The sequence below is a fragment of the Netta rufina genome (genome assembly GCF_964035555.1).
Source record: "Netta rufina genome assembly, chromosome: 2".
Taxonomy (NCBI): Eukaryota; Metazoa; Chordata; class Aves; order Anseriformes; family Anatidae; genus Netta; species Netta rufina.
This window is the reverse complement of record NC_140124.1, coordinates 108,157,429-108,178,253: the sequence shown is the minus strand read 5'-3', so window position 1 is coordinate 108,178,253 and position 20,825 is coordinate 108,157,429. Positions and strand designations below refer to the sequence as shown.

The 20,825-nt window shown below is 38.6% G+C and overlaps 1 protein-coding gene across 2 annotated transcripts in view; it reads right to left on the bottom strand.

The window, feature by feature from the left end:
- MYOM1 (myomesin 1) overlaps positions 1–20,825 on the bottom strand; it is a 72,307-nt gene that overhangs the window by 48,154 nt on the left and 3,328 nt on the right. For both annotated transcript variants that reach the window (XM_084282119.1, XM_084282118.1), the window contains exons 2-6: positions 20,064–20,550; positions 11,698–11,835; positions 6,256–6,466; positions 4,390–4,547; positions 782–874 (exon numbers count right to left, since the gene is read on the bottom strand). In XM_084282119.1, coding sequence (XP_084138245.1) covers positions 782–874; positions 4,390–4,547; positions 6,256–6,466; positions 11,698–11,835; positions 20,064–20,491 — 1,028 coding nt within the window. In that variant the 5' untranslated portion in view covers positions 20,492–20,550. The remainder of the gene's footprint in view (positions 1–781; positions 875–4,389; positions 4,548–6,255; positions 6,467–11,697; positions 11,836–20,063; positions 20,551–20,825) is intronic.

The window sequence follows — 20,825 nt, the reverse complement described above, 5'->3', positions numbered from 1 at the left end:
TAAGCTTTTCTCAATATTAAAAATCCATGTTTGAAAAAAATGTCTCTTCAAAATTTGCATGCAGATTTGAAATTGACAGTACAGCAGAAGTAGGAAAAAAAAGTCTGATAATATTTAAGTTATTTCTAATTTATTTTCTCCTATGGAGAGATGCCTGATGCGGAAACTGTCGAAATGGTACTTATAAAATATTTTCAAAAGGTACCTAGATTGTCAAAACTAGATTGTTGCTGAAGGTTGAAGTAGTTGATTACATCTCAGGATTTCAGTGGTTTTTGACAAAATTTTACTGCAAAAATTTCCCAGTTGGAGGATGAATGCTGTTAAAGATCTTTTTTTGTGTGTGTGTGTGTGTATAAGTGAGGACTCCCATTCTGTTCCTCATTTCAGTAAGAATCAGGACCTTGCTATATTGAAAAAATGGTTAACTCAAATGTTGTTACCCTGAACTAGGTATTTCTCAGTATTTAACTGTACTCATGAAGGAGACAAATGGAAAAATAGTCACAAGTGTTCTATATGCTTCTGAGTCAACCATAAATAAAATAATAATGCAGATATTAATATTAAAGATAAATTACTCACTTAAGTAAATGGCATATACTCTGCTGAGGAAAACCAGAGCTACTTCAACATTTAGAAGATACCATACATCTCAGATGTATAAACTTGATATCTCTTATCTTTATATCCCCAAGAGATATGTTTATGCTTTGCAGGTCTCAGTCTACAGTAACATTTCAGCTTAAGTTATTTGTTAAATTATCTAATATTCCCTTACGTGCTAATCTCCAGTGAGTGCAGCCCATATCGGTTTTCAATGGTGTACTTGCCAGGGTGAGTTTGTACATCGATGGGCACGTTGTTTTTGTACCTATGGAAAAGCAAAGAAACAATACATCACAAATGGAAGCATAATTATATACTTTAAAAAGTAAAATGCTTGGTGTTTGAAACATAAAACCAATTTCTGCATGTTTCTCCTAGATAAAATATAGTTTATCTTGGGAAAGCATTATATATGTTTGGAAGCTCAACTTCTCTCTTTTTTTTTTCCTGCCCCGGGTGAATTTTATTTTCTAGCTAAAGGAAAAATAGTCTTGAACATGATGAAAATAAGCTTATACTGCCATGAACTTCAACTTGCTACTTGTTAAGGAATGGAAGATTCTCATGAGCAACATTTCATGGTTTTCTGAATGGCAAACAATAAAAATTTTGTCACATTCTTACCTACTTTGGTAAAGTATTGTTTTGTTTTGCATTTTTGATGTAATTTTAAAACCTGCATATTCACAGAAATGCCATGTAGGAAATTATCTTTATTTTTATTTTTACTTGCATAATTAAGTTGGTGGAAACCACAAAGCAGATAGAGCTAGACTGGTAAAAAATTGTCTTGGTCAGAAAGTGCATTGCAGTGAGGCACCTGGCGAAAACTGTGTTATCAAAAAGCTTTTACAAGTGTATACTATGAGTATGTTCTTGATTCTCGTACTATGAGCGTTACCCTCAATAGTGGGAGTCAGGTAGGAAATGTTAGTGTTCAAAATTCCCAGTAAGTAGCTTGAAGGAATGAACCAGTACTGATCAGTAGTGAGCTGGCACTGCTGATTGCAGAATTTAAATTAATATTTATGTGAGACTTGCAGAGGGACAATTTAGTGGTAGGTTCTTTCTCACCAATCATCACTAAAACAGTCACTCATCCTGGAAAATACATGGTGTAACTGCATAACTGTTCAAGTGAATCCTGTCTTGAGTGAGCAGTATGGAACAAGCTGGCAATAGGAGTCTAATAAAATGAAATACTGAATTGTATTAAGTACTTCTAGGTTTGATTTGAGGTATATAAAGAAGAAGTGTTCCCTAGGATAGTGTAATGCTTTAGTATAGCTTTCCCTGTGCTGTGTATATGAGGGAAGTGGGAATGCAAATGGTGATAGATAAAAATATCTTCATCTCACACTTTGATGTAGCCCAAACAAACCTTTCTCTACATAAATCATAGCAGATAGCCAGCCAAAGGGCTTTGCTTCTTCATTTCTGAATTTAAAAATCAGTTTCCCTCCTGGTTATCAGTCTGGAAAGGGAATTGGTCTGTTGCCAGTGGCGTGTCCCACTTCACCAAAAGAGTCAGTAATATCCAATTTTATTTTTACCAAGAATATTAGGAGTTTGTTATATATCAGGACTGAGCTATATCTGCAATAAATCTGAACACTGCCTTTCAGCACTTTTTGTGTTATACAATAACATATATTTCCCTGACTACAAATATTTGGACACAGTAATACACTGGGATTTGTCCAAGTGCCAAAGTGAGCAAGGATCATAAACCCTAATGCTTTTCATCCCAATCTTCCTCTCACTAAAACGTCTATGGAAAGGGAGTTAATGCAGAACAGTACTCTCTATTCTGGGCTTCAGACATTTGCAGATCTTCTTGAACTCATTACAGATCTCCTACTACATTATCTTGACCTACAGCCTGGGTCCACTAAGAGTAAATCCATTCACCACCACTCTTCACTTCATCTGCACAATGGTGTCCCCCTGGCTGGCAACATCTGGGCATCTTTATATTCCATACACTGTGTCAAATGGTTTAGAAAATAGAATAATGCTACTTGCTCCCAATGTTTTCCAGGGCATATGAAATCCTACGGAACAGGACTTGACTCTGATCTCTAATTTTCCTCCAAAAGGCTGGGCATCCCTTGGATCCTGTTGGTAGCAAAGGTATTTCACGGCATGCAGTGCTGTGCAGAAACAAGTTTTAAGTGAGTCAAGCCAGCACTGAGAAGACTTATTTTGTCTTCATTATCAGGTTATTAAACAATAATTGATTCAGTTTTCACTTATTTATATTAATCTATGGCAAGAATAGGACTCATGTAAGAAAGACTACTTGTTATTTCTGGAAACGCAAATTCCAGAAGAGCCAAGTCATTAGTTAATGTTGGACTGCAACCTCCCACTGTCATTATGCACTGATAGTTTATGCTTTCTGCTACTGGTTTCAAATGTCCTGTGTTTTCCATATGCTTTTTCCAAGGGAGTCAGGACAGCTGCATCACATAGCAAGATTTTCTCTACAGAAAGTCCACAAAGCTTTATAATTTATCATGCACAGCATGAACAAGTCTTCATTGCTTATACAAAGAATGGCTGTTTGGAATACACAACTGACATTTACTTAGAAATGCTGAATGAAAGCTGACAAATCCAGGTCAGAACTATTCCCTAATTCTGAGCAAAGACACCTGCTGAAATGGCTATGAAATCATCTTTTCCATTAGTAGCCCGTGGCAAACAGAAATCCCTTTGGAATTCAAATGTACTGTAAAATAATGCATTAACTTCCACCATCCACATTTAGCAAGTAGATGAAAGGCCAGTTCACAGTGAAAGCAAAATCAAATAACTAAAGGCTTGGTTTAAGTACATCCAGTTTTGGGAAGTAGAAGTAAAATACAAAATATGAGTATTACATCATGGTATAATAGATGCTTTATATTGGCTCTGCCAATAGAGTATCTATAGAACTCATTGCTAATTAATGCTTAATGCTGAACATGAGCTTTTTTTTTTTTTTTTCATTTTGTATACACATTCATACATTCTATATACACATTCTATAAGAATCTTTTAAATTAAAAAGTGAGTATCAAAACTCATTTTGTTTGAAAAAATTATTACCTATTACCTTAACAACTTGACTGTGTTTGTGTAGCATGAAAGAGTTAAGAAATATCAGCATAATAGATAGTGAGACTGTAAAGTTTCACAAGTCAGTGTTAATTAAGCTAAATTAAATTCCATTCAGGTTAAACCTTAATTCAAATCAAATCAGACCTTCAGCTATGACTAAGAGTATATTTTGGCGTTCTTACAATAATGACTTGGTTCAAAGACCATGTGTATAAAAAGACTCCAACAGACTCCAAAGATTTCAGATTTGGATGATCCTAGATCTACCTGCAGCTTTTGATTTCAAATAATTATGATGTGTCTTCTATGAACGTCCTGCATCTTGAGATTTAAGTTTTACGGAGATTCAGCAGTATAACTGCTCAGCAGGCAAGCAGGTAGTTCTTGTTAATGCTTTTGGTTAATGGCATTTATAGACTACACAGAAGTACTTGGAAAACATTCTCTTAAGGATAGTACTGAAGATCTATGTATTTGTACTGTTGTTACACAAATTATTTCCCTTTTAGTATCTTGCTTTGTTCCTGTGCAATGACTTGAAATGTGTTTGTTATAAAAAGGGTGTCCTCTCTACCTGTATTTTTACCGATCTTGTATTTTTACTGAAAAAAATCCACACTCACTGAGGTGAGTTAAATGTTGTTTAAGTGGTGACTTTCAGTGATACAAACTTACCATGTAACACGGGGTTCTGGCCAGCCAGCCACCGTACAGTGAAATTTGACATTTTGCTTTTCCCAGACAGTGTGAGAACGAGGCTCAATAATAAACTCAGGAGGATGTAAAAGTTTATCTTGATTCAGCTTTTTGTGGAATGCCTGAGTTTCTTCTAGCTGGAAAAGAAACAATTCATCATCGGTTTCTGCAGTTATAAGTGCAAACTATTAATTCTCAAAAGAATTTTTGTATTTATTAAAAGCAGTAAAATAGTATGGAAATTTCATTCTAAAATCCGGATATGTACTTAATGCACTTATCTCACTTGGACATGGAAAACAATGTTTTCATCTTCAAGAGGTTCTCCTTCCAAAATAGTTAGATTTGGTTTTCCTATTTTTTTCCTCTTAAAATGATCACAGGTAAAATAATTTTCCACATTTAAGTTTGTTTGGTTTTTTGTTTGTTTGTTTGTTTTTTTGGTGTACATGATGAATGGTGAAATAGGCCTGAAACTTAGATGTCTTCTTTACTCTTCTAATGCAAAATCAGGTATGCCTACAGCATCTCTGACAGATGTGCTCTCAAACCTTTCCTGCTGAGGAGAATCTTTCACCCTCCCAGGGTAACTGTTTCAACTGCTTGACTATTCACAGAGCTGGAAAAAAGGCTATTAATATACTATAAATCCCGCTTTCTGCAAATTAAACTTTCTGCCCTAACTTTCATGTATATGGAGAATTACAGCTCCCTGTATTAAGGCGATTAAAAGAAGACAGCTTTTATAATCCTCTCAATCTTTAATAAAATGTGCAATACCAATATTGCCTACATTTGTTGTTTCTCACTTCTGAATATGTTCTACTTGTCCTCGACATTCATTAAATGCTAAGTATTCATTATCAGGGGTCTAACAGTTTCCAACATAATTAAGTTACTGTCTCCTACGTTTTAATAAAAATACTTTTGTTAATGCATTCTAGAAGGACATTTGTTTTCATACAACAGAATCCTGATTTTGACTGACATTACATTATAAATATTATAACTTCCAGATCCTTCAGTACCTCTACCGAGACAGGCATTCCCCACTGTACTCTTCTATGTGTAGTAATTTCCATTTGTTATCAAATTTCACCTTCACTATTTCTCAATTTTTCAAGATGATTTTGCATTTTTAACCTTGTCCTTCAAAGTGTTTACACCCTTTCCAACCTCATCTCATGAGGATATTTTAGAAGCATACTGCCAATTCTTCTGCTCAGAACATTAATAAATCAGCTAAACAAAACTGATTTTCTTTTGATATTCTCCCAGTCTGGTCATAATGTATTTGTAAATACCCTCTGAATATTGTTTTTTAACAATTTGCGCAACAATATCAAAGCTATATAAAATAGTTCCAGATGCTTTGACGGTTGCCTCCATCATTTACACATTGTGATTAAAACCCAGGAGTAAACACTTTGGACAAGCTTGTTCCCAGGCCATAAAATGCCAGATTTACCCCATCACTTTCTTATCAGCAAGTGTTGCCTAGAGACTGCCTCGTGGTTCAGGTAAGGGATGCTGCACCATTCAAATAGGTGTGGGTGCAAAAAAAAAAAAAAAAAAAAAAAGAGAATTCCCCTGCTCCATTAGCCCTCCCTGTCTCCCAGCATTACTGCAGAGTTCCTGGTGCCTCTTTTCTTATCCACCTGACACCAAGATAACAAGACTTTAAGTCACTGAAAATACATTAATTGCAAATACTTTGGTCTTTACTGCCGTTATTGAGATTGCCCATGGTGTAAATCAGGGCTCTGATGTGTGAAGCACTTGACAAACACCAAACAAAGAAGACCCATGCAGTTTACAGCTTTGTGTTCATCTCTGTTCTTTTACCGTTTTCTTCAGGGCCACACGTTCAGCAGACTCCCGGATCGCTACTTTCCTTGATTTTTTCTCATGATGTTCCTCTTCAGAAGATGACTTGGCCACTTTGCTGACACTAACTCCTTCACCGGTTGCAAAAAGGTTCCTCCTGGCAACATATGCAGCACTCTCTTTAATTCTTTCTTCTTCTGTGTCTGTGATCCCACTGATGCTCACTTCACTGAAAGAAGGTGTAAAAAATAGAATGCCATTGGAAAATGCTGAGAACATATTCCACTTATATTTTCTATCAAGTTAGCCAACCACAGTGGATGTAAAATATCCAACAGCCTTTCATAACACATTTCTGCTTTGAGGACCTTTATCTCTGTAACCATCACATGTATTCAAAGAAGAAGCTTCACTGTCTGAAGCTGTAGCTATTTTCAGTGTCTCTCTGTATAATCACATCATGTACACTTTCCACTTGACATCTATCCTGCTGTGGTCCTGTATCTCCATTGCCATAGTGATGAGTGTCAAGCACATCCACAGATCTGCCAGGCTTAAGTATCAGTTAGAGCATTTGTAGCAACAATACCAAAGGGACAGGGAATAATTGTAGCTGTAATTTGCTGTATTTTGTATATATTTTGTATATTTGTGATTTATACAAAAACTGAACATCACTGCATATCACACAAGGTCTCTTTGTTAAGAGAGAATTCAATCCTTCAATGTGTGGTTGATCTTCCATGTATTTTCTTAGAATCATAAAATGGCTTGGGTTGGAAGGGACCTTAAAGATCATCTAGTCATAGGCAGGGATGCCACCCACTAAATCAGGTAGGCCAAGGCCCCATCCAGCTTGACCTTGAACACCTTAGGGCATCCACAACCTCTCTGGGCAGCCTGTTGCAGTGCCTCACTACCCTTACAGTGAATAATTTCCTCCTAATTTCTAATCTAATTCTACTTTCTTTTAGTTTAAGACCATTCCCCTTTGTCCTGTCTTTATCTACCTGAGTAAAGAATCCTTTTCCATCCTTTTTATAAGTCCCTTTTAACTATAGTAAAACCGCAGTGAGGTCTCCCCAGACCTCTCCTCTTTTTCAGGCTGAATAGCCCAAGCTCTCTCAGCCTGTCTTCATAGGAGAGGTGCTTCAGCCCTCTGATCATCCTCATGGCCCTCCTCTGGACCTGCTCTAACAGGTCCATTTCCCTCTTGTGCTGGGGGCCCCAGACCTGGATGCAAGACTCCAAGCAGGGCCTCAAATAGCCCAGGATGCAGTTGGCTTCTGGGCTGCAAGCATGCATTGCTGGCTCTTGTCGAGCCTTTAATCCACCAGAACCACCAAGTCCTTCTCTGCAGGGCAGCTCTCAATGAGTTCTTCTCCCAGCCTGTGCTCATGTCTGGGATTGCCCCAACCCTGGTGCAGCACCTTGCTCTTGGACTTGCTGAACCTCATTAGGTTCACATGGGCTCACTTTTCTAATTTGTCCAGGTCCCTTTGGATGGCATCCCTTCCTTCTGCTGTATCACCTGCACCGCTCAGCTTGGTGTCATCTGCAAACTTGCTGAGGGTGCACTTGATCCTGCTGTCTGTGTCACTGATAAAGATACTAAACAGCACCAGTCCCAGGACAGACCCCTGTGGGACACCACACATCACTGGCCTCCACCTGGACATGGAGCCATTGAGCACCACTCTCTGGGTGCACCTTCAGCCAATTCCTTATCCACTGAATTGGCCACCCTTCAAATTCATTCCTCTCCAGTTTGGAGATGTCATGTGGGACCGTGTCAAAGGTCTTACAGAAGTCCTTTCTTCACAAAGATAGTCTTCACAAAAACAATTAAGGATTTCCTTGAAGTATCTCCTTCAGGATTTCTACAAAACAGGATGCAAAGTGGTACTCTCAATGGATTCTATCCTATTTTGAGAGGCATATGTGGAAGTATGAGTGCAGTCATATTGTTTTGGCACTGTCAGGACATTATAGTTCCTATAGTAGTGCATACATAATGAGAATTCCTTGACCTAATTAGAAGCATTGATATCCTTTTGCTGAGTTTAGTTACTTTAGATTAACATTAGATGAAATAATGAAAAGAGGCTCTGAGTAAGTACTAGTTAAGTGCCATCTTGCAAACACTATAAAGTAGCCTCTTATTTCCAGAAGGCACTCAAACACAACCTCATTGTTTTATCATAAAACAATACTGCTACAAATCAAAATATTTTTCTCTGTTTTCTCTAAGATTGCTAATATTATGCATTTGATAGGACATCTCATCACTCAGGAAAATATGGATTCAAGCCCATAACTAACTATCCAACTCCTAATCTTTGGAGAATGATGTCAGTTCATTGAGATGCAAGACAATCAAACGGTAGAATATGATGTAAATATAATTACTCATAAAAATTCCTCAAAAGGCTAAAAATGTACTTAAAAGCTTCAAGCTTTGACTTCCCTCCTGTTCAAACTCTGCCTTGAACTTTCTGAGTCTCAGGCTGCTTTAACAGGATGATCCTTAAAAGTATCAATGGGATGATACCCTTCACTTGTGCATATCAGCTCCCCACACAAATATCATCTAAGCTTCAGAGATACCACAGAGATTTCTAAAGACGTCTTTGAAAACTCAGTTTAATGCATATGAACGTAGCTGTCTACATTCAGTTTAAATGAATCAGTGACATTTTCTTTCAAAGGCAAGCTGACGTTATTTTCTCCTTGATTACAGTGGTTAAGCAACTTCACAATATGGACCCAATCCTCAAGGCATAAAGCATAATCTGTGAGCTCATGAATATCCTCAGTTTAATACAGGACTCAGCCTAACTGTCTGCAGCAGTGGTCCCTAGACACTTTTGATCAACAGTATTAAATATTTAGATTCATTAATCGTTTTTTCCTGTTATAATCTTCCGAGATCAAAGAGAAACAAGTCCCCTGAAATGATGAATGTATCAGAAGCAGCACAGAGTACCATTTAAGAATTGATTCTGCAGCCAAGTCTCGGGGGTTTCAATAGGAAATACTTTTCAAACAGAAACAAGAGAATCAACCTTCAAATGGCACACATAAACACTTATTTAAAGAGCATCTGCCATCTGCAGTCCTTTGTCTTAGACTTATTAGTGGCTGCAAAGAGTCCCATGAGAGATATCCAGTATCTTTAGCACCTATGGTGTTAAATCTAGGTCCAGATATTTTTATTATCTGGAATACTGGCTGTGTCTCCCTAATTTTATCTTGCAAGGATTAGGCTAGGTGCTTAAGGGGAAGAATTATGAGCTGAATAATCTGAGTGAAAAAAAGTTTATACAGCAGAATCCAAGGGTCTGAAATAGAATCAAATCATGGAAAGGGTGACACTGTGCTGAAGGTCATCCAGCAGCATGGGCAACAGCTCTGATGGACACACAGAGAGCTGACCTTTATAAATAACTATTCCTTGTAAAAGCTATCTGCCTATGGGAAGCCACACATCAGTTTCACAAGGGGAATTTGGGAATGACATCTAACATGCACATGATTCAACAGGCTTCAGCTGTTATCTTTCAAACAAAAATAAGTATCTGACAGGAATGTGGCATGCAACTTCTGCAGCCTTGGCATGCACTGATGAACGTGATGCCAACAGAAAAAAGACTAAAACAGGCACTCTGAAATGCTTCATGTCATGTTGAGTTGGGCACCCTAACATGACTCATATGACTTTTTTTTTATACTTCTAAACTAATTACAAAAGATCAGTTTGGGTCATTTCAGTGGCACAAAAGCACAGAAAACTTTCTGAGTCATCATGCACAAAAAATGATACTGATACCAACAACAGTAATAAGATGAAGAATAGTGACTATGATGTAAAAATCTGTCAGTGTGCTTTAGTGTGGTATCTCAAAGCATCAGACAGACACAACTCAATGATGCAACACACCATCACACTGAATTAGATATTACAGTATTCACTGAACAAAAAGTGAAATGAAGAAAAAAAAAAAAAAAGGAGAGAAAAAAAAAAAAAAAAAAAAAAAAAGCCATGATTTGTTAAGACCACAGGAGTCTGTATAAAATCTAAAATAATTGTCCAGGAGTGCGGGCCATCAGCTGGGATTTCCAGCTATTGACTAACGCTATAAATTTTACTTTTGTAGACTCTAGACACAATAAAAAGGGAGCATATTTGTGTTTAAGAGCATGGGAGACAGATGGCAGAAACACTGGGTAAAGCACATAGGTAGTGCGAAACCTTGAAAATATGTTACAGCAAGCTTTGTGTGAGACGTATTTATGTATTTCTATCACAGCAGATACAGCTGGAGCTCCAAAGAAATCCTTTGAAAATGCAAGAGTGTGCGCTTCTGAAGCTTGGTGGGGTCAAAGAGCAGTGAATCTGGCACATAAATCTATAAGGGGTGAGTAAATATTACTCCAGGATAGTGGAAGAGGGGGAATAAAAACCAAAACTGCTGGTCTCATCACAAAAGAAGAATGCTCAGAAGGCAAAAGCAGTGATGTCTCCCAATGACAAGGTGGAACTCAGTCTCACATGAAGGCAGAAGTGACATTTTTTCCTGAGTGCTGACCAAGCAGCAGGCACAAGCGCACTGACTCCCAAAAACAGCTTTGATGTGCCCCATAAAAGATGTGTTGGGCAGAAGAAAGCCAAGTTGGAGAAAGGTTTCTCTTCAGCTGCAGGTGGGCAAGAAATTTTTCTCCCAGGCTCCCATCATGTCTGCTTTCCACACCACACCCTGGTATGGATCAACCTGAACAAATGGCTACACCTGACCTGTTGCAGACTCCTAATAAAATCATCATGCCATACCCAGAAAAGGGCAAGGGAGCCTCCTTGCTTGTGTGGTTTCTGGCTTCCACACAAAGTTCACATTCAGCTTTACTGAGGACAGTGCTGCAGTAAAACATATTACATCAGTAGTAACCATGCAATAAATACCAACAACACGTGAGATCAGTATGAATCATTATGACGGATTTGAGAAATTGCTTGGTTTCATTCCAGGTTTTCTCTGTGCCAGGACAAAACATTAGCACATTGGTTCATTGTTTCTACGGTTAATGTGTGGTAGGGGACATTGGATTACAAGCCTTTAAACCACAAGAGTAAGCTAAATTATGCGGACAACATGTTTGTCCAGTTCCCAGTAAGCAGTGTTATAATTATATCATAGTTTCATAGAAAGTGGCCCTGGTGACGTGCTTGAAACAAAGACCAGACACCTGGATTCATTTGTCCTGGTTCTGGATGACTGACCTCCATGATGGATTTTCTGCCAGTCAGTTAACTTCTCTTGGTCTTTTTATCACCCATACGAAGTGCAAACAATCACCTTGAGATCCAGGAGTGTAAAAAAAAGATCAATGGATTTCTTATTTTATAATTAGCTAATAAAATGACAGAAGTAAGGTACCATAAAAAAAGGAAAATGGACATACCGTCCTGAGAATATAGGCACTGAGTAGTCTATGGCTTCATTTTCTTTGTCCTCAGATATCAAATTCTGTTTTGCTCTTTTTGCTTTGGGACTCATCTTATAGGATTGATCTTCAATCATTAAATTGGAATCTTTCAGTCTGCAATAAAAATCATATTGTTAAAATCAGGGGAAAAAAGCTGTTAAGAAACACTCCAACATAATATTAAAGTACTACACATTTTTGCTCTCTGTTTGGTAAGAAAGAAAATATTGTCTTTAATAACCATGGCTTCAGAGTTATTAAACACATAACTAAATGCACTTTTGACAAAGGGACCATTACAAATATAACACTGATGCCCCTTGATATTAAATCTAAATACAGAGAATAAACAATATACCTGCATATTTCATTGATTGGTTTGAGACTTGGAGAGTTTATATACATAGTTTTGGTAGGTCTTGAGGTCACTGAGACCACCAAGTAATTCTAGAGATTGTGTCTGAACTGATGGCCTCTACTTTCCCAAAATTTATGGTTCCCAAATTGTGTGATCCCCTAACAAAATATTGTCAGTGGGCAAATACATTCAAAGTCGTGATGCTTTTAGGTCTTTTTAGAGAAAATATAGGGCAGTGAATTGTCCGGTAACTGCTCTTTCCATTCCCACTGGCCTCCCACACCACCCCAAACTACTGAAAGCACAGATCTGAGTGAAGTAATGTCATTTCACTTTGCCCAGATAAGTGGAGAGTGAGTGGGAAGAAAGAAAAGCAAACCAAAAGAAAGACTTCTGGAAAACCTGGGAAAGACTCCCCAGCTAGAGGGGAGGACTTCTGATGAGTATGAAGCATATTTGAAGCAGTCATATTTGGGTTTCTATTTAACATGGTTACAAATAATATTAACAGAACTCCAAATACCTCCCTCCTTTTCTCCAAATACATCCTAAGCTGCCAGATTTATATCTTAGAGATGGAATATCCCCATTAGCTCTCAGACTTTTACAAATCCCTGAATTGCCTATTCATCTCTGTCTCAACATTGCCAAGGGAAATCATAGATGAACCTGCTTTTGGACTGGAGCTTTGTTTGCATGGCACAAGACAGAGGAGCAGAATTAAGGCCACTGTTTCTCAGCAAGGCTCCTGCGTCCAGACCTGGACCATTCTCACAGGGCTAACCTGCTCCCAGTCCCCAGGGTAAGGCTGGTAGGCTAATAACCAAACCTCATAGCAGCACTGGGCCCCTGAGAATGTAAAGCACGTAGAACATAACATTGAAGATAAATTTTTCCCTGCCCCAGACAGCTGGGGAGGGACTCCAAAGGAGGCAGACACAGCTCTAGGGAGAGAAATCCAAGCAGAAATCACTTGGGAACAGCCCAGGCAGAGTAAAGCAAAAGGTTGCCCCCCTCTTGGGTTTGGCGATGATATGGTACAACCACTATGGCCAACCACAAATGCATGGAGGCAACTCATTGTCAAATAAATGGTGAGAAAAAGCAAAGCCAAGGTTGATTTTTTTTTAATTATTTTTTTTTTTTTAATGTTTTTAATGAACTGTGATCTGTAGGGAGCTGCAGTCCTTTACTTATTGGGTGACTTTTATAGCTGTCCTATTTCAAGATGGGGCAAACCTGGAATTGTGAATCTGTCATCAGATTGCCTGGAGGCTTTACGCTGAACCCTTTAGGAGACCACTTGGCTTCTGATAATTTGAAAAAAATCACAGTATCTTTTGGACTTTAGTTTAAAAGTCAATAAGTTTTGATTTTCATGAAAGTAGACGAAATATGGTGAAAATCTCAGCTCAGTTTTTTTCAGAGTTGTTACATCCAAACCTGCTCATTGTTCATAAAGCAGAATTTGGCTATCTTATCAGTTTGGTTTTCAGTTCAGGTCTAGATCCTGCACCTATATAGGGAATCATCAGGCAGTATGCATAGCAGTTCTCATCACTTTCTGCCAGGTCTTTTGTTGAGATCTCCTCTGCATGTTTTTTTTCTTTCTTAGGCTCTGTTTGTTGTTGTTGCTTGTTTGTTTGTTTTTAATCAAACACTGCAAGTAGCTGAAGCTGAATAACTCATCTTCATTTTTTCTGCCTACTACAGCTGGCATTAATTAAAATATGCCCCCAAAATCCTTCAGATTAATGCCAGAGATCTCCACCACAACCTGAGAAAACTGGGCTGGAATTAGGACTTTCTCAGAGGTATGATGAATAGGATAAAAATACTATACATGAACAGCTGATTCCCAGTAACTCCAGAGTTTTCTAAGCTGCATGTCTCTTGATCAAGGCACCTTCCACTGCAGACACTTGGTTATTTTCTGGATTAGTACTCCTGGGTCTTTCATATTACTGCATGCTTTGGCTGGCATAGTGAACAGTCCTCATTTGTATGTGCTCAGGACCAGAAAAGCACCTTTCTGGATATTTTTTCCTTTCTTCTTCTTCAGCTTGAAGGGGCAGCTGCAGTGAGAGTCTTTGTGCTGTCTTCTAAGAGCTGCCTCCAGGTACTTTGTGGTGGTACAGACCACTCCCCTATCAAAGCCACAGGTGATAGCTGCAAACTGAATAACAGATCCACATTGGTCCTGCAGTTGTCTGCTGGACTCAGGCTCTCTGACACCAATCAATTTACTTCAGATGCTGTTCTTCCAACAACTTGATCTGGACTAAGCAAGACCCCTCTGAGCAGTGTTACACTGCATAATGTCAAGGGTGCTTTTATGCCAGTTTTCTACTCCAACAATAGTCAACAACAGGTGTTTTGGTTTTTTTAAGTTCATATAGAGAAATACTTTCCCCAATATATCTTTTTGGTTTCAAACAAAGATCTGGGGATGTCATGAGTGAGCTGAAATCATTGCTGTAGCAATATAGGTAAATGGCACTTTTTTTTTTTTTTTGAGCCTGTTTTAAATTGTGACATTATATATATATATATATTTGCTGCTTACCTGCTTCTCTGTGTGAAGAATAGTGGAAAAAATGTTCCTTATGTTCCTTGTTCATTCTCTGCAGATCTTTCATTATTTTATACATTGATGTTACATGCTCATGTTTACCACCTTCCCAAGGTAAGAGCCCCAATTCCTATACCTTCTCTAGGTATCCTCCCACTACTGTTCTTGTTGATCTCTGATCTTTTCCTGTTTACTTCTTAGGATGGGATGGTAGGATCTGAACCCAGTATTTCAGCTTCAAGCATACCTTGGATTAACACACTGACAGAATATGCTGTCTGTTTTGCTCTCACTTTCTGCCACAGCTGTTCCTAAGTTTCTAATTGGTTTGTGTCCACATCAGAGAACCCAGCTGGTGTTTTCAGAGGAGTATCCAGAGTAACTCCAAAATCTTTCAGAACTGGAGTGCATAAACTAAAAGCTGAGATGAATAAATTTGAAATGGTAGAAAATGTTTCTCCTTTCCAAACCCTCCTTATGTTAGCATCTATTCAGGATGAGCTGTATGGAGTCTAGTGGAAATGCTTATTCAAATGGCCCCTTTGCATGTGAAAACAAATTGGTCATTACTTCTATCATGAGGTTTGATTCTATGTTTTCCTTCCTTGTTATTACTGTTTCTTCCTGTGCAATACAAAAAACAAACCCTGCCTTACAACCATTATTTAGGTAGCCTAAGGGAGGACTCCACTTTCTTGAACCAGATTCTAAAATCTTGCCCTTTATTTTAAAGTGTTCCAACCTTTTACCTGATATGTGGAACAGAATCTCCCCAGAGGAGAAGGAGCAGGATATCAGTGCTCTCTAGTTTCGCAGGGAGGAACAGTACCATGACCTTTTAGCAGCTTTCAGCCTCATTTGATCTGCCCAGCTAGCATACATATATTTTTTTCCAGGTCAGATGCTATCTGTACTGCCTTATCAAGGTTGGTGACCCAAGATTAGCGTCCTCATTTCTTGATAAGTTTTCAGCATGTTAAAATATCAATGCCAACATTTTCTTAGTTTCTCAGTAGAGTCACTGAATTTATGGAATGAAATGGGAGCTGGATGACTGTAAATGCTAAAGGCACAGGTATAGTCCTGCACAGCCTCTAACAGTGCTCCCTCTAGCCCACCAGAGGAACTAAATACAACACTGTACAGGGCCTGTGAAACTCACAAACAGAGGGTTTTTTTTTGATGTCCTATTCCCATATATATTCTCATATCTTCAAGATATGAATATACTTCAGTATGTTGGCACTGCCCTTGTTTCTGCACCTGAAGGTACAAGCTTCCCACCCTGCACAAAATGATCCTGAGCCCAGTGGAGGTAGAAACATTTCCTAGGAGTGGACCACAACACCCTATTTCACAGTTATTCCACCCCAGCATGAAAAGGCATTGGTAAGCTCATTTACACCATTAGTAAATCATGCACCTTGTCCTTAGCATGCTTCTTTAAATGTTTCTCTCTTTCACTTAATTCCACCAGCAGAAAGGGATGCATGTGGTATACACCATAGCTGTAGCAGAGGAGCTCCATTAGCCAAAAGGAATCTCTCAAGGTGTAGTTACAGCAGGAAAAAAATAAATAGAAGGTTTTTCAGTTTTTCATAAGAAAGCTCTTTAAAAACAGCTTCTAAAATTGAGAAGCACTCTTTGGTGACTAAATTCATTTTAAGTTGCTGACAGATTTGTCATGGGCTCAGGCAATATTGCTGGCAATAATCATGCTGTTCCCTCACACAGCTTCCACAAGTTTTTTTAAAGGGGAATTGTTTCCACATGGCAAGTTGCATTAAATCAATCTCCATGCTTGGCTGTGATGTTTGGAAGCCTGCTCCTTAACCCTCACCTATAATAAACCAAAGGATGAGCAGTGCCAGCAGGGAGGTCAAGATCATGGTCTTCTCATGTTTCTTAAAGTGTAATATTTATTCAGCCCTATCCTGTTCCCAGTTACGTTATTGCTCAGAAGAGCATTCACTCTTACTATCTGGCACTTGCATTAATTGCAAGTTTGGTGGCAGATAACCACTCTGTGACACAATTACCTTTGCTTGGGATTATCTGATGCTCTCAGCCAGGAAAATTACACATGGAAAAGCAATGGAAGTTTGAACAAGGAGCTTCCAAAGAAAGAAAGAAAGAAAGAAGAAAAATGAAGATGAAGAAGAGGTAAGGGACTTAATCCAGCACTCCAATTTGACAGCTACAAGATCTGTCAGACCTGACTCAGCTTCTCAGAAGCACATGGAGAAGCTGTGGAAGAAGGCTGTTGCCTAGCTCTGCTGTGGGAGTGGACAGAAGAACCACATAGGGGGCACACAAACCTCACTGCACACCCCTGCAGGACGGGTGGCCACTACCACAGCTTTGGGACAGAGCTGCCAGCGTGCAGCTGGGCCTGCAGGCCCATCAGGATCCATGGGGTAGCAGCAGGCCGTACTCCTCCTGGCTTGGTGCAGGGCTTGATGTGAAGTGGCAGTCCTTGCATGATGAGGCTTGCTTTCTTTTATGAGCCCAGGATTTTACAGCTTTGGCAAGTGGTTACCAACAGAGCTGAAAGCCTTCACACTTGCTCTTAGTTTTGCCAGCTTTCACTTCTCTCCTCTTCTTCAAGCTGTCATGGGTTTGAAGGAAGCTTGAAATGCAAAGAACAGACAGCCCGTCTCCAAATGGAACCTTTTTTGTCACTGCAGCTCCTTCAAGCTGTCCATATTTTCCACTCAAGCGAGTCTCCAACATCAGAGAACTGGGATCAAGTCAAGGTCTTGCAGGTTACCCAGCCCCAAGTCCTTTGCCAGTGCTTTCCTGTGATCAATTCCTCACATTGCACTACCTGTATATCAACATTGCCTCTTTATGGACACTCATTTCTGTGAAGTGGCTACAGGAAGGTTTGAGACACATTTTGTAGGAATAGTAAAGTTTAGCAGAAGTTACTTCAGATAAAAATAAGAGGTGTTTTAAATAAAAGCTCAGTATTTGAATTGTATATTTTTCCTCTTGGGCTTAGCAAGGTTTATCCTCAAAACAATATATCCTCAAAACATAAAATGTTTTAAACATATTAAACATAAATGTAGATGTGATACTAAAATCCAGTGATATGCAATAATCAACTGTTACTTGAACAATTTAATCTAATTTTGGATTCGTGTGCACATTCAGGTTTCAAGCAACCACCGGTGCTCCAGGTCACCTAGATGCAGCATTTGGATTCAAGGCCTTTTGAACTTTTTGAAAATTTAAAGTGTTTGAAGTGTTCATTTTTTTCTGTTACACCGTTTCTTTCATAATGATGAAATCAGAACATCTTTGATTTGCTCAATTTCTTTTAGTAACGCTTTTTGTCTCGTCATTATCTCTTGAAGTGTTTTGGGCTTTCAGGGGAAAATAGCATGAACTTGGGGAAAATTACTTTAAATTGGACCACAATTAACAATATAGTCATGGTATTCTTCTACTTGTACCACTTGCAAATTGCAACAAAATGGCCACAAAGCAGTTGCTTCCAAAACTAAATAAATACCAACGTTGAGGATATATTAACCATTAAATTATGTTAAACATTGCCATTCAGAACCATATTCTCCTGTGTATTAAATTTCATTCAAGAAAGGTTTAAATTGGTCAATCTAATCTCCCAAGTCCTTGTCTCCCATAGCAGCACTGAGTTTCTCCAATACAAAGACAGGATCACAGAGAGACATTGCAGCTGAGACATTCTTATCTCTGGTTGCCAGGATAGTATGAGGTCTGTTGGCAACTCTTGTACTACAGAGTAGCTTGCAAATAGCAACAAATATACTGTTTCAAAACAAAAGCTATTATTACTATTATTATTAAAACATATAGGAATTCTGGAAATGTTTTAAGCTCTCTCCCAGTATGATTTCAGTACATTAAACAATTCAGTTTCCTGTAGTATTGCTTTGCTGACATTAGAGTTCTTGGTGAGAAGACTTGTGTTTCAGAAGAAATATCTGACAAACCTGTGTCACTGAAGAGATTGTAAATGAAGCTAGGCAGCAATTATTTTTACAACCATTTTTATTTTTTTGTAACTTCAAACAGTGTTCCCATTTACTGGAATATTCAAAGTTTTCTATGAGAATAGGGAGGCTTTGGGTTAGGGTGAGCAGCAACACATAGCTGCGTCACTACAGTGCAGGAGCCATTTGGGATACCTCCCCCTACCCGACTCTCTCTAGAAACATAGTCCCATCACCTCCAGTCTGCATCCCTTCTTCAGCAGATTACATATGAGACTCTTTTGCTACTCCATTCTGCAATTAATTATTTACACAACGGAAATGGTTTCAACAGGAAAAACAGGATATAATCTAGCCCAAGATAGTCAGGCACTCCAGTCATTCATTTGGGCTCTAATTGCCTGAGGTTCAAATTCATGAACAAACTCTGGCAAATAGAGACATGACCCTGAACTTCCTGAAAGCCAAGTGAAGGCTGCAATCGCAAGGCCTTATTTACTATGGTACAATATCCTTTCCTTCAGTGGCTTTGGCCAGGAGTCCATCTTTATCCAAAATCCCTGGAGGCCATTTAGTTTTCGGAATTCAAGTTTTCCGGTGAACAAGCCATGATTGGTTCTGCTAGTAATACTCTGATTTTATATTAACATAATGGAGAGCAGATGTTTTGGTCTATAATTTGTTTGTTATTTCCTCCACTGCTAACAACTGATCTAATCTTACTTTAATGCTCCCCTAATTTCTGTTAATTTCTGAGATACATTAAAATAATGTGAGGCTATGGTATCTAAAACATTCTGCTAATGCATTGATTGAGCAATATTTACTTTCATAAACAAAAAAAAAATGGTACTCTTTGAAAATAGTATATCTCAACCTATTTCCATAGTGAAATGTTCAATTTCTTGAATAATTTGAACAATTCTTGTTCAATTTCACTCAGCACAAAAATGAAACATTTATTCCAAGGAATAATGATATATGGGCATGTCAGCTCAAACTTAGGAGAACAGCTCCAAGTTCTTTTACTGCTCCAATGTGGCCAAGTAAGAGCCAGCCCCAACCCAAAAGCTATCTCAACAATGCGGATTAACTTCAGCTCTCTTAGTATGGCAAAAACTTTGGGTGGCTCATGCCCAGCCAGTTTGGAGAATGAAGGTACAACTTGTATCTGTCATCATTCAGCCACGTCAGCATTGCAAGTGCTATTCTCATGCCAATCCAACCATCACACATGAGTTAGCCCAGCAAACTAAGCTGATCTTCCCAGTCTCAAAGCCAAGGAAAAACTGGAAAATATGTTAACACAAGTTACAGAACTTGTTTGTGTTGAAGAACTGGAGAGTTTTACCATTGATTTCAATAAGAGACAGTTAGACATTTTTGTTCTGGAATACTGTTTCAAAGGTAGATGTACTTTTTGCCTTACCCAAGACTGTAGGCTTCAGATCCCAGTCTGTAGGCTGCAGCCAGCTTGTTGATTGATTCAGATCCATGACTATAGGCAGCTGAGCTCTTGCTGAGGGCTTCAGAGTCAAGACTATAGGCAGCAGATCTTTTACTTTGTGCAGCAGAGTGATCATAGGCTGTAGATCCATAGCTGTAGGCTGCTGACTCAAGGTCATAGGCTGAAGAGCCACGGCTGTATGCTGCTGAAGACTCAAGGCTGAAGTCTGCTGCAGAGGCATGGCGATAGGCTGCAGAACCCCTAGCATAAGCTGTAGATCCTTGAGCATAGAGAGCAGATTTGCTTTTGGTTTCTTTTTGGTACTGGCTTACAGTTGACTGCAGTGCTTTATGGCGATATGCACGGTCATAATGGTCATGGTGTCTTTGATAGAATGGTAAAGACATCATGAGTGCCTTCTAATTTTTTTTTTGCTGCACTCTTCTGAATGTAGATATAACAGGACTGTCTGAAAAAGATCAAACATAAAGACTCACACCAAAGAAACTTAAGAGCTAGCATACAATTAGTAAAGAACAAACTAACATGAAACTTAAACCTTTAAAAAATAAATGTTATACATTTGGGGCTATCATTTATGATGTTTCTTGGACTTTAAGGTAGGCTCATATTTAAGTTTCAGGAAGTGCATACGTCATTCGTTGGGAACAGAAATCTTTACATTATTGTGCCTGATCATTTGTAGTTGATTTCCCTGTTCTTACTGCAAACTGTTGAAGTTTC